This window comes from Phocoena phocoena, chromosome 5 (assembly GCF_963924675.1).
Source record: "Phocoena phocoena chromosome 5, mPhoPho1.1, whole genome shotgun sequence".
Classification (NCBI taxonomy): domain Eukaryota; kingdom Metazoa; phylum Chordata; class Mammalia; order Artiodactyla; family Phocoenidae; genus Phocoena; species Phocoena phocoena.
Window position 1 is genome coordinate 88,812,538 of NC_089223.1, and position 14,291 is coordinate 88,826,828.

Below are 14,291 nucleotides of genomic sequence, written 5' to 3' on the forward strand. Positions count from 1 at the left end.
GGCACTTGGCATCCCCATAGTGTGTACACTCGTAGAGAGTTGGCTTAATGTAAGACTTCGAAAGAAAGTCTGCTCTGCTTTGCTTTCAGGACTTTTTTTAGATGCGGGAGCCAGGCAAAAAGCAAACCTATGTATTTATTCTACTGGTGTTTGATGTTCAATGAGTTTTAAGTATTGGTTTGTGAATGACAGGTATCATTACTGTGTACTTATTATATGCTAAGCACTGGGCTTGTATACATCTCATTGAACCCTAACACCAATCATGTAAAGTAGGTATTTACGTTGCCATTTTCACAGCTAAGAATGAGAGGTCTGATAGTTTAGGTAACTTGCTGGGGCTCACACAGGTAGATACCCAGTGCCACATCTGCGCTGACTGATCCCAAAGCTTATGTTCTCACAGAAGGGGACCATTGTTTTCACACCAAGTCAGTGACCCCCTTCGACAACAAATTTTAAACCAACGGCAAAATACTAAAGGTATAGAGTTGGAAGTTTCCTTCACTTCATTCATTTAGGAAATACATTCAGAGATACCTAATCCTATCCCACCTTTTGATAGAAGATAGATCTAGAAAGGTGAAATGGCTTTGTCCAAGGCCAACAAACAAACCTACACATCAGATCCCTTGATTCCTACTCCCCTCTGGTTGTCTATGTGATTTACTGGATTTTTGAGATAAATTGAACATTCAGATTTTTTTTTTAACAGAAAGGTAGCAAACTTTAAAACTTGGGAGTATAGAAAGACTTCTTTCTCTTTCTTCTCTATGCTTTTTAGACTTTTTATTGACATATAATATGAATACCAAAAAGTGCATATATCATAAGGGTTCAGTTCCATGAACTTTTACTAACTGAACAGACCCATGGAACTAGCACTGCCAACAAGAAATAAACCATAACTAGCTTTCTGGAGCCCCTTCCAGCCTCCAACCACCACCAAAGGCAACCTCTATCCTGACTTCTGGCTGCATAAATTAGGTATATCTGTTTCTGTACTTATTTGTATAATGACTAGCGTAAGTACGTATGTACTTTTTTGGTGTGTCTGGCTTCTTTTGCTTCACATTATGTTTGTGGAAATTATGTACATTTTGATGAGTACTAGAAGTTTATTCATTCTCATTGATACACTTGGCTATACTTTTGAAGTGGAAGGACCTCAACAACCATAATATTGTCAGTGGAATTAATAAGTTTATTGAACATTAATTATTATTTAAATTGCTTTTTAAAGAACATTATTAACCACAGTCTCATTTGATTCAGTCTAAAACAAAATCACAAAGCTCAAATGTGGAGCCTTAACGGTTGCAGTGTAAGGTACCTCCCAGCAAACCTCTCTTGTTCTGTGTTTTTACGCAATATTCAACATAGGGTAATACAATAGGGAAGGCAAGGAGGGCACAGTCTGAAAATACCCACAGGAGATTGAATAGTTGGAGTTCCCACTAAGGAGCTTTGTATGGCTGTGCAAAAGGTTAGGTGTGGCCTATTTTTAGGTACCCTACATGGAAATGGATGTACTAAGATGGATGGTAGGAACTTACACCTCAGGAGTTGTCAGAGATTTTTGTTTTGAAAAGAGGTAGGAAAAGAATCCTTTCTGATCGTCTGCTTGGGGCAAAGTACAACCTGGGCTCTTTAAAGAATAATCAAGCTTTTGGACTGTTGAAGAGGGAAACTTGTAAACTGCCTTTTGGAGACTGTTTCACAGGCCCAGAAATCAAGCTTTCCTATGTTAGTTTTCTTCTTGTTTCTTTTTTCTGGGTGCAAGAAAGCAGGAAGTTAAATCTGTCCTGCTAGAGTATACTGCTGGAGTGTCCAGCACTGTTTGAGCTGGTGGTCTGTCAAGGCTTTGTCCTTACTGAGGTTTATCATTCACCTGGTCTTACTTTGCTTACTCCATTGTTACCAGGGCTCCCTCTCCAAATGTCCTATTAGGGAATCCAGTGTGGCTGCAGCTGGGTTATTCATTCAGTGCTAAAGGAAGGTCTCTAAGTTGGTGATATTATTTGGCTCTGAAGCACAGATCTTCCTCCTGATAAATAGGGTCATATGTACAAAGAACAGAGCTAAACAGGAAAACTCGATAACTCCCAGTGATGCATCAACTATATACCTTGTGATACAGAGTTGGTTTAATATATTTGCTAATAATGCCAGGATAACCTATGTTAGGCATTTGTCCTTCTTTTCTGCCTCCACACCCTAAAGTAATATCTCAGATGATCCTTCTCAAATTACAAAAAAAAAAAAAGGTAAGGTCTTCTTTTACCCAATACCATGAGCTGTTTTTTTAACGGGGGGAGTGCTCTGGTATTAGGAGGCAAAAGTGTTACTCTAAGCTCGTATTTCCCTAGACCTTATTCCTATTTACAAAACCCTGAATTTCGGATCCATCCTCTTTTCTATCTTCTCTCTCTGGGTAACATCATTTCTTACCTGTTGTAAAACCAAATCACATGTTAGTATGTAAAATTGCATCTATATGCAGGCAGAAGTGAATAGTCACTATCATATCAGCTGTGTGTTTTTCATCCTTACTATGCAAGCAGGGACTTCATCTTCTATGTGACTTGTACCATTTAATAGAATTAATGATAAATAAGATGAAAGCTTGCTGTTTCTCTGGGGCAATGACCTGGGCTTTGTAAGAAATCCAGGTCTGTAGAAGCTGGTCTTCTTACAGCCAATATTCATGAAAGTATTATGTTTCACCAGTTCTCATCTATTCTTTTTCTGGAATGGTTAGGAAGTTAAATATCCGTATTGCTATGAAAGTGATGAAGCTGTGGTTTTTCAGCAAAGTTGAGCACCGGATACCTTTCCTGCACACCCTCCCTGATTTCTAGTGCCTTTGTACAATGAGACATTTGGATTCACCCCATGCAGAGAAGTCTTTCCAGGTTGCCTGTGTCTGTCAAGGCAGCTACAGAATTGCATTTGAGAGTTGACAGGGATCTTAGATATAATTGAATCCGGCCATCTTTGTTGATAGATAAGGAAACTGAGGCGCAGAATCATTAAGTGAACCGCCCAAAGTTGAATTGCAGGACCCATGTCCTTCCTACCATCCTTGTCCTTCTCTTTTGGGCTAAATCAAGATCCACAAACTCACTCTACTTATCAGGAAGACTTGAGTCTCATGTAATCACTTGATATCTCATGAACTTGGCCTTGGTTCCAGCCCCGTCAACCATCTTCTCATGAGAATTCTTAATGGTCAAAATAATGATCACCCAAGTGTAGGAAGAGTGATTTGCAGGAAAGGCCCATGAAACTGCAAGGATGCTAAGTCGAAGAGGCTCATAATACAGTTTCCATTCCTGTGGAGATAGTCAGCCTTCCAGGGGGAAGGAGATGGGTCAAGGTCTCATGTGACATTTGGAGAACCCAGAATGAGCTTCTTGCCCAAGAACAGGGCTGCAACATGACAGCATTTATACAGATGGCTCCCCGTTTTGGAACAGATTGTGGTCCAGAAGTTCACTTGCAAGTCATTGGTTTGAAACGTGGACTGCATTTTCCCCATCCAGTCAATTTCCGTGGTCTCCAGTAGAAGCCACATCTCCAGCACCTCTTCCCTTCTTCCTTCTAGAACTGCCCCTTCCTATTCCCTAGTCAGTAACAATCCCTTCTTGAGAAATTTTCTTAATACTTTAGTCATAACATTCTGAAAGCATTTACTATTTTTTTTCTTGGTATGTGCTTCTGAGCTCCATTAGATGCTAGAAGGGAATAAAAAATATGATTAACAAATAGATGCTTTTGTATAAATAACTGAAATCCCCTTAACCCTACCAAGGATAATTGCAGTTTAGAGTGGAATGTTTGTTTCACTTAATTGATGAAATTTCAACTTGAGAAACAAAGTGAAGATGGCTGTGGCATCTGGGTGTCAGTGGTCTGGGCCCACCTCTGAGGCAAGCTAATAGTGGATAGCTTTCCTATCCCTATAATTCGGAACTCAGAGGTTTCTCAGGGTGCGAGGTAGTAACTTCTCTCAGCTTTGCATCCTGAGGGGAGTGGCTGTTAGACTCGATTTGATAGACAGAAATGGCTTTCTTTTAAATATAAGATGAATATTGAGGCTTATATTGGATGTCAGGGGCTATTTCTATTTGCTACATTCCCTGTATATTAAGAAGGCACAGTTATACGTCTGAATCTCTATGTTTCTTTTTAAAATGAATAGTTTTTATTCTTCTTCTGAATAGAAAAGTTATACATATTTAGCATAGAAAATTAAAAAAATTACAGAAAGGCACATATACCCCCCCCCCACACACAAATTTAATAGAACTTATGTCATCGGCCACTATTAACACCTTATTATATTTTCTCCTTATCCTCTTAGCTCTTCTGTCTTTCTGAGTGTATATTTATATGTAAATTTGTTGTGATTATAGTTTTTCAAACATAATTTTAAACCTTAATATACTTTGAACATTTTCTCATTATGCCATTAATGTATTTCACAACAGTATTTAATGATAGCATTGAATATGTATACATAATGAATATATGTGTATGAATATATATGAGTTTATATATATATAGTGTTCCATTATTTATTTTGCTAGGCCATTATTGTTGGACATTTACACTGCTTTCAAGTTTTCAATAGTGTAAATTATGTAGCATTGACTATCTTCACACTAAAAATCTTTGCACATATCCCCGTTATTTCCTTAAGATGAACTTCTAGAAGCAGAATTTCTGGATCTATGGGGATGCCCATTTTAACACATACTGCCCGATTGTCCTCTAGAAAAATTTGTACTCATTTATAATCTGACCAGTAGTATTTGACATCTGTTTTTGATTGAGCTGCTAAATGTGGAGGTCAGTCTTAGAAGTGGTCTTCTTGATTAAGAATATTTCCTCAAAAATCCTGTGTTTACTTGAGCTAGCAAAAAAATAAGATTTTATATAAGGTATCACAAAATTTAGCTAGACCTTAAGCTAATTGCTTCCTAAGATGAGAATTTATTTCCTTTCTACATCCCCACATTTTTAGGATATATATTCACTCTGCTAGAGTAAAATTCAAATACCAAAGCACTGGAGAAATCCACAACAGAAACAAAAGCAAAATAACTAAAACCCTTCTGAATCTTACCTGGTGGGATTGAAAAAAAGAAAAAGAAAAAAAAAAAACTTCACTTATTTAATTCTTCCATTTCAACAATAGTTGAAAATACATTTTTTTCTCTACAATCAAAAAAAGTTAGGCTCATTAAGACCCCAGCTCTAGAAATAAGTACCAAACAGGGGGAACTGTTTGACTAACAGTTTTATTCCAATTTAATAATTTGTGTTTCTACCTGAGGTTACTCTGGCCTTCAATAACTTCAGTTAGGGGATAAAATATCTCTCTTACCAAGTGAATTATGTTATTGAGTTTCGATAAGACTTTAAAATTTTAAATAATAACATATTTAATAAGATATGATGTGCTTTATTTTCAGTTTCAGTAAAAGAAAATGCTAAATAATCCTATTGAACATTTCTTGTTTAAATAGTCAATAACTTGCTGCATTATAAATGAATTAACCTGAAATAATTAAGGTAAATGAAAATGTCTATAAATGCACAAATACAACAGAGTTAAGCATCAGACGAAATCAGATTTTAACCATCCTTTTATTATCTCTTATCTGTGGGCCTAATAAGCATACTTCTTGCCTTATGTTTAGATTAGTCCAGTTGATTGCAATTTGGATTAATTTGCACATTATTTTTTACTTTAATGTGAAAAATGCCAAGAGTAGATTTTGAGATCCACGTTAAAATACAGGCTCAGTTGCATAGAGCTGGTCTGCAGAAGGTTTCGCTGGAGATGAGACAGAGGTTGCTGAAGTTGTTTAGTTTATTAGAAGATAAAATAAACAACTGCTAGGAGGTATTAAAGCCGACTACTGATTTTCCTCTGTTTCCCAAATATGCTTAGTTCACAGTGCCATCACCATGGTGATTTTGTGTAAAATAAGACTTCATTTTAGAGTGGTTATAGGCTAGAGGCCTTTGTCATACCCTGCCCTGCTACCAACTTCTGTGCCCTGCACAGCAGCAGCTTCAAACACGTCCCAGGGGCTCAGAGCACGTGCTCAGACTGATGTGGGGTTTCAGGATCAGTTAACCCCTCTAGGAATTAAAAGCCAGCAATTGAATGCCCGTTATCAATGATTAACTTTAAAAATATTAGGCATTCTGGGCAGATCCCTTTCCTTTCTATGCAGGCAGAATTCCCAAGAATGTTGGTTTCCAGCTATGTAGACAGTCTCTAGGTTATTAAGTTGCCTCGGGGGACTTTGCTGTGCTTTTGATTTGGGAGTGAATATTATTCTTATTATGAAACTTTAGTTCTTCCTAGAAGGGTTTTCAGAGATCTGTATGCTCTTTTCAGCTGTTATCTAAATCCTGGCTCTGTCTTATTTTTCTCAGTTGTAAAATGGGTACACAGATCATCTTTATTGGGTAGTTTTGAGGACTAAATTGATTGAAGTGTGGTATCTAAAATGCTAATCTCAGTGTCTAGCCCTTGTAAGCTCTGCTGTATATTTTCTTCCCCATTTTTCTTCCTTATAAACTTTTCGCCTTAAATTTATTCTTATGTAGTTTATTGTAAGCTTAGAAAAACACATGAGCAAAGATATTTATACTAGTAGCTCTTCACTTCTGAGTTCTCACCTATGTTCAATAATGAGATCAAAACCGATTGTCTCTGCTGTTGTCTACTTGGGTATTTGGGTTTGATGGTGTTTATTTTTTATAAGTGGCAGATGTCTGAAATAGGCAGGGCAGCAAAAGCCTTGTAATCTGGGGCAGGAGAGGGAAAGGAAACTCAAACATCATGTACTTTGTCAAATTTTTTTCCTAGAATTGAATTCTTCTCTTGAAGGTTTAATTTCTCTCTTGTTATCGACTTTAAGGATAGATACTCTTGCCTCCACCAATGTTGGAGTCTTGGGGAACAATAACAGAACTACTAAAGGGAGAAATTCCATTGGGGTGGAATACAGGCTCTGTGTAGATATGGAAAATTATGAGCACTCAACAGATGTTAATAAATACCTCCTTCTATTGTTGAGACAAAATGGGGTTGATTGGGTGTGAATTTAATGGTTAGTGAAAGGACCTTGTACATAGAAAGGGTGTATTTTAAGGAAGACAGGAATCGGATATTGACCAAAATAGCATTGTGTTTTTCATATCAGATTATTCTGTGTTTTTAAGGTCTGTCATCCCCCCAAATTGTAAGTTCCCTTGTGTTCATGACATATGCCTTCTTAGCAGCCCTTGCAGTACATTGCTGTGGACACAGTAAGGTTTCAATAGATCCTTGTTGATTGAAACCAAACATTTGGAAATCTTGGAGGCAGAGTTGATGAAGGGGTGAAAAGAGGGCTGCAGGGAGAAAGAAGAGAAACAGTCAAGGCCTGAGGGAGAATCAAATACAGAAACATCCTGGGAAACCAGGAAAGACCAAGGTTGGTGAGCAACTAGCACTTTATGTTCTCCTGAGAAAAGAAAAACTGGACAGAAGAGAAACTTTAATCTGAAGAGCTAATTAACCAAGTTATAAGACCTCTAGAGTATCCCTCTCATTAGAGTTGTAATTTTGAGACCAAAAAAACAACAGTGGAAGGTACTCTAATTTTCCCGAAGAATCTATTTAAATTTTTATGTGGACAATAATAGAAATTTGAGGGGAAAATTGCAGTATGCTGGAGTTTATAAATCATTTCAATGTTTTGACTTCTAACTAACCCTCTTCGTGATGGTAAGAAGAAAAAAAAAAATGTATGTATATATAAAACCACCTTTGCTTTCAGTGGATCTGCTGATTTGATTAAGAAAAAGTGGAATTAGGCGGCAAAAAGACAAACAAGAAAACCCCGATAACGTAATATGAACAGGTTAAATATCAAAAATAATAATACAGAATGTTCCAGTGTAAAGAACATCTCTAAAAGGTAGGATTAAAAATTATACATATATTCACATAAATATAATGGATGCCTAGCATTCAACGAACACAAAAGTATCAGAGAATATCACGACACAGGGATCACCTGATAATAATGAATAAACATCACTCTTCTCGGTCAAGTGACCAATATTATTTCACAGTTGACTGTGTTGAGCACAGAGCCAATGACCTTTGCCCTGCATTTTAATAATTTACTGTAGTTTTACATTAAATCAGAATATAATTGTGAAGAAAATTAGTGTTTCTTTGTGGGGAGTGCAGAGTAATGCCACTAATTGCATGTATAAAAGCCTTCCCGAGGTTGTATTTTCCTGTTCTCTCTTGATTTGGAAAATTAAAACTATGGTAATTTTCCGCTATTTGTAAGAGGGAAAATGTGCCAGTGAAATGTATTCAGCTAACTCAAAACGTCAAAGCTTTTGGCCATCGTTTTATGTCCAGTAATGACAAACTGTCAATTTCCTCACATTATTCAGGAATATAGTAGCAACTTGTTGCAGATCTCAGAGTAGACAAATTTCTTAAAATAGATGTGATCTGAAAGAAGAAACAGTCTGATGTTTTTTGGTTTGTTTTTTCTTTCACTTTAATATTTGAGCAACTTTATATTTAGAGCAAATCACCATTCTTTTCCTGATAAAGGAATGGACAATAGCGAATTCATTACATTAAACTTAGTAGAATAGGAGATTAAATGAATAGTGCTTTAGAATCATTTTTAGATACCTGGGGATTTTTTTTTTCAGATGAGTAATTATCAAGTAAAAGACTGAGTTGATTTTTAAAATATATGGGGTTTAAAATTTTATAAAAACATGTATATTCACAAATATATGTCCACGTGAACATCACTCTGGAACTTGGAAGGGTTAAATCCGACCTCTGTGGTGTTATGGGAAGTGTTTTCTGGCGTTGTCTAGTACCTTGAGTTTGTTATGGATTCAATATGTAGTGTCATCATAAAACAGTTGAACCTGCATTAGCCCTCATTGTCTCAGGCTAGAAGCTGAAAAATTCAAAGAATGAAAAAGCTCAAGAAATGAATATTTCTGCTAATAGCATGTCGGTATTTTTCCCTTACTCCATGGACATTCTTGATCTCAAAGGCAAACTGCACAACCCAGGGTACTAGGGTTGGAATCCAGTGTTTATTCAAAAAGGCACCCTAAGGCAGTTGCAGAGGAAATGCTACATGTATGAAAAAAAAAAGGTAGCCGGGAAACTAAGCTGATCTGGGCAAAGCTGCAGCGACTGTCTTTACTAACACTTGTTTTCTGAGAGCCTATGAGAGAAATGGAAATAATTAGAAGGACCCTGAAAGGGTGGTATTTTGTTGCTTGTTCTCCTTATATGGAGCAAAGTAAACTGCAGTAACACTTCTCGGGAGCTGGTATTCCCTGCTGCCACAGGGACAGCAGATTTCTGGGTAGAGGAGTTTGTTTATACCTTAACAAATACAGGCTGTTTTGTTGATTAAATAAGCAAAAAAAAAAAAAAAAGAAAGAAAGAAAGAAAGAAAGAAAGAAAGCATGCCCCATTCTCTGTTTTCAAACACTTCCCCCAATTAGAAAATGTCTCATAAAAATCCATCATGTGATAAGATCTTGCCTTAGTCCCAAACCAAGTCCACTTAGATGTCTTCAAACTGAGTCCTGAGGGAGTCCACATTTTAGCTAAGAATGTAGTTACTCTGTCTTGAAACAGAGAGCTTTGCCACTTGCTTGTTTTGGAAGGAAAATAAATTAAAAAAAGATTGCAGGGGATTTGAGTTATTATATGGCCAGGGCTCCATTTAGAGTCGGTGGCATTCAAAGCTGGCTTTAGTCACAGCATGATGCTCCAAAAGTCCAAGTGTTTCCTTTCTTTCTTTCTTTCCGTTTTTTTTTTTTTAAGCGTTACTTCACTGAGGCAGAGGGCTGCCTTTGAGTGACGTCACGAGTTTGAGCAGCTAGCAGCACAGGAGAAGGGAGGCTGGGTGAGTGACAGCCCAGCCTACTTTTTAATAGCTTTGTCATGTGACTGGGGACTGTAGTAAGACAGGTGCCTTCAGTTCACTCTCAGTAAGGGGCTGGTTGCCTGCATGAGTGTGTGCTCTGTGTCACTGTGGATTGGAGTTGAAACAGCTTGACTGGCGTCATTCAGGAGCTGGATGGCGTGGGACATGTGCAACCAGGACTCTGTATGGAGTGACATCGAGGTGAGGTGGGGCTGGGCTCAGCACTGCAGCCAGGACGGAAGCTTCCCTCGCAATGCAATTATTCCTGTAAGAGGGGGAAGGGCTCGGGCTTGGGCGAGGAGAGGAGGCAGCAAAGTAGCCCCGGCAGGAGCTTTGGGAAGGGAATCTCAATCTTATCTTAACTCCAATAAGTTTGCTATTTTAAGGTGGCTCTGAGATACCGTGAACAAATCAAAGCTTAGCTGCTGTCATCAGGATCTGTTGCAGTTAGAAACTCTTTCCATGTGCCTTTGGCTCTGTTTCTACTCATATGCAATATTTATGCCCTAAGATATTGATATGAATCAGAAGCTGAAGTCTTTCCAGTGGTGTTTAGTGGCCTGGTTGGAAAAATGCCATTTCTATTTATAATAAGATGAAGATAAAAATATTAAAATAGATGGGCTCAAATCTAGTCAGTTTTGACTCTAGTCTGGATTTTTTTCTTCTTCGCTCTCTGTTCATCAGAGAACTCACAGAATCCTAAATAATCCTGCTGGGCTATTTTATATTGCTTTTCCCACAGAACACAAAACAACAAAGCTGGTTCCTTTAAAACTCCTCTGTGTGGTTGAAAGCTTTGGCCAGCAAAGAAAAAAAAAGCCTTACAGTGCAAGGTTTTCCATCAGCGTCAGTGGCAGGGAAGCCAATGGTTAAATCTCTCTGTACCACAGAGAGCTGCCTGAAGCCGGAGAGAGAATAGAGTTTATGCAGGACTGTGTGTGGAGCTGCTCGCTGCTTGTGTAAAAATAGATGGCAATACATCAATTCCACAGTCTCTGCTGGCTACAATTCATACAAGGGGGTAAAAAGCGAGCTGGTTTCCTCGTAATCTCTGGAGTCTAGAGTGACTAGCGGGGGGGACGGAGGACCGCGGCATGTTCGCATTCAACACAATGGAATGTTCTCGGGAAGTTTGGCCAACTTGGGAAACAAGCAAAACTTTCTGTGGACTCTGGTGAGATGGACCCGAATTGAATTGCAGGGAGGATCTGAGCAGCTAACAATGAATCTGGCAAAGGGCTGGGAGAGCTTCCTCTGGGAAGCTGGGGGCACGTAGGGTAAGGGGAGGATCAAGGGCTACACGTGATTTGATTAAATAAGATGTCCATGTGGTGCCGCGATACACATCTAAAGTGAAAATAATTTGGCCAAGGCCGTCTGCGAATGCATTTTTCCTCTCTAGTGAGGCATGCCCTGGATTCTTAACTCTTCACTGGGCTTGCAAATGCTGGCTCCGTTTGCCCTCTCTTGCCTTGGCAGATGCATATTTGCGGATTGTAGCTGTTCTTACCTTGTTGTGATTTCTTGGTAAGGTGGAAGAGTTATGGATAATTCATACGTCCTGCAGCTCTTACGAGGCAGGGTTCTAAGTGGCTTCAAAGTCCTAATTGTCTTCGAGTAGCTGGAGTATCCTGCGGGCGGTTGTCTGGCTGGCACTGTGGGTCTCAGCTGCTGCAGTTTCATTTTTCCATCATGTATTCTTCCTGATGCTGCTAGGAGTTGATTGAAGAACTAGATCATATGGAAATAGGGACGATTTCCTTTCCTCATTGGCATTCCTGCAGTCATTTTCAAATAAGCGTCAGCACCGTTTAGAACACTGGCTTTTTAATTTTGTTCTTAAGGAGGTGAGGTCTCGGGCTAATTGTCCAGCCGTGGATTGAGTTGTCGGTCAGCTGAGACGGGCCAGTCGCTTCTCTATTGCGCTGGAGGCAGCAGGCTGCTAGCAGCCCAGCCTTCATGGTGGCAGCCCTGGGAATCACCTCCGCCAGGCTCAAATATTATGAGCAGCAGGTAGCGTAGGCCGCTTTCATTTTTTGAATCATTAATGTTTGCTGTCATCCTAAAACGTATTATGCCCTTTTGCACATAATGACGGGACAGTACATTGGTTAATAAAGGCCTCTATCACTATAGCTACTCAGAGTGCCCCGTGTTTCACAGTTTAATGAAGGTGATGTCCAGTAAGCTTACCAAGATTGATAGAGACAGTTCCGATGACATACACTCTACTAAGACTGTCATTCTTTACTGACCCCTGCCCTGCCCCTTATCCCCTGTCCTAATTTTTTTTTTAAGAAGTCAGGTTCTTTTTTCATTAATGTAATTAATGTGGCCAAGTCCACTCTTTCTGCTCTCTCTCTCTTTAAAATTTACCATCAATGGCACAAAAACCTCCAAAAGGTTAATGGAGAATTATACTTAATTATAATGTTTCATTATCATCAGTGCAGTTAAGCTAATTTATTGTCTGCTCTTTAACTAAGAGAAAAGTCTGTTGGGGTGAAATAACGTACAATAATTAGCCTTTTGTGTTTAGTGACTGCTTTATCCTCTTAAATCTTATTATAAAATTAAGGCTGTGGTTGTGAAATAGCTGTCATAGTTGCGAAGAGGCAGTAGAATGTGTCTCTGTAATTGCAGTAAAGCACACCTGTTACAGATGTATAGGGAAGCAGTAAATATCAGAGTGTCAGATGAGGACAGTTACAGGGCTCGGACTGTTAAGTCTGGCATCATCCAAAGGCCAAATATAAATTAATAACAGGAACACTTGCTGCCACTAATGTGTTTTAGATTATCAGGATAATGCCACTTTCAGAAGCCCTGATTTTATTAGCACGTCAGCATTGGCAAGAGCACATTCACATTTTTCAATGATAACAGAAAAGCAAAAATGAGCGAGGCAGACAGAGAGAGGAAAGGAAAGAAATATGTGAATTACAGCAGAGTGAAATACAAAAAATTGATCTGATCTTTTTAATGGTTTTCAAAAGTTACTGAAAAATACATATTTCTGAAAGGTTAAAGGGTTTTGGAGAAGTCATGCCTCGAGAGGGCTGTTAAAGAGGGAGACAGCAAGAAGTTGTCCACCAGTTGGTATCAACATTCCCGAACACGGGTTCTAGAGTATGCTGTCCACAAAAGGAATTTAAGCCAGAGGTAGAGATCCTACGTTGTCTAACTTATTTTTCTTTTTTGTCGTCATTTTTGTTGTTTATGCTTTTTATTTTAAGGACTCTCCCCTAATCCTAGTGGGTTTTGCACCAGTGAAAAAGTTCTCCCCTTGTCTCTGAATCGGTCGTGTTGTGGAAGAGTTAACTGTGTGTGGGGGTGTGTGTGTTTGTGTTTGGAGGACAAGCAGTGGGCAAGTGTGCAGACTGGGAAGTGTTGTGCCTGTAACAAAATCCAAACACTGTCCCAGAACAAAATCTTCTCTTCAGCCCAGCCTCTGCTTACTTATCAATCTAGTCAAGTATACGGATCTGCAACTTTGGGCTAACTCCAATAATAAAAGAGAAAGACCAATAAAATGATAAGGAAAGAGTTGAGATGAAGGGGGTTGCCCTTTCTTGGCATTACCTTTGTGCCTGCAGTTTGGGATCTCAGTGGGGCCCAGTGGTCTTAGGGAGGAAGTGCAGGAATTTTCAGCCTTCTCCCAGCCTCCCCTTACCAACTGCTGGCTCCATTATCCAGTACCTACTTCTCAGCGTGCTGCTGCATATGACCCGTGTCATGTAGCCTGCCAGGGATGACAGGGGTGCTTGAGAAAAAAAATCTGCGTAGAACTTATTTTATTCAAAATCTAAATGTCAAGCAGTATCTTTAGCTTCATGCCCAACTGCTGCCTGGATGGGAAGAACTCCCCAGCATCTCTCCTGGCCTTGGAAGGGAGGCCCGTGAGGGTACCACCTCAGGGAGTGTGCCTTTCCATTGAGACCCCTCGGCTTGCAGATAGATAAAGTCCTTATGGCTCTGGCATCACCAGATCCCTTCCAAAGGAAGCTTCTGCAGGGTTCTTCACAATTGGCAGTGATGAAACAGCAGTCAGATAGCCAATTCGAGGTTAGAAGCCCACCTTAGGAAGCGGGTCCACTTTCCTCAGAAACCCACAGTGCAGGAGAGTTAACAGACCACTTACTCTATGCAAGGAGGTGACGAGCAGCCCAGTCCCGGTAGAGGGTATTTTAAGCCTCTCAATATATTGAAACCATTTTTAAAACTCCAAATAAAAAATTGTTCTTTTGAATTCACTTAGAGCACAGTTTAGGAATATATAAATGATGA

The 14,291-nt window shown here is 39.2% G+C and overlaps 1 protein-coding gene across 3 annotated transcripts in view; it reads left to right on the plus strand.

Moving 5' to 3' along the window:
* Positions 1 to 14,291, plus strand: part of PPARGC1A (PPARG coactivator 1 alpha) — a 296,593-nt gene that overhangs the window by 191,188 nt on the left and 91,114 nt on the right. Inside the window, exon 1 of one of the 3 annotated variants that reach the window (XM_065877555.1) lies at positions 10,155 to 10,202. The exons of the other annotated variants lie outside the window; for them this stretch is intronic. Within the exon in view, the coding sequence (XP_065733627.1) occupies positions 10,155 to 10,202 (48 nt within the window). Of the gene's footprint in view, positions 1 to 10,154; positions 10,203 to 14,291 lie in introns of those variants that run through there. 3 annotated transcript variants of the gene reach the window in all.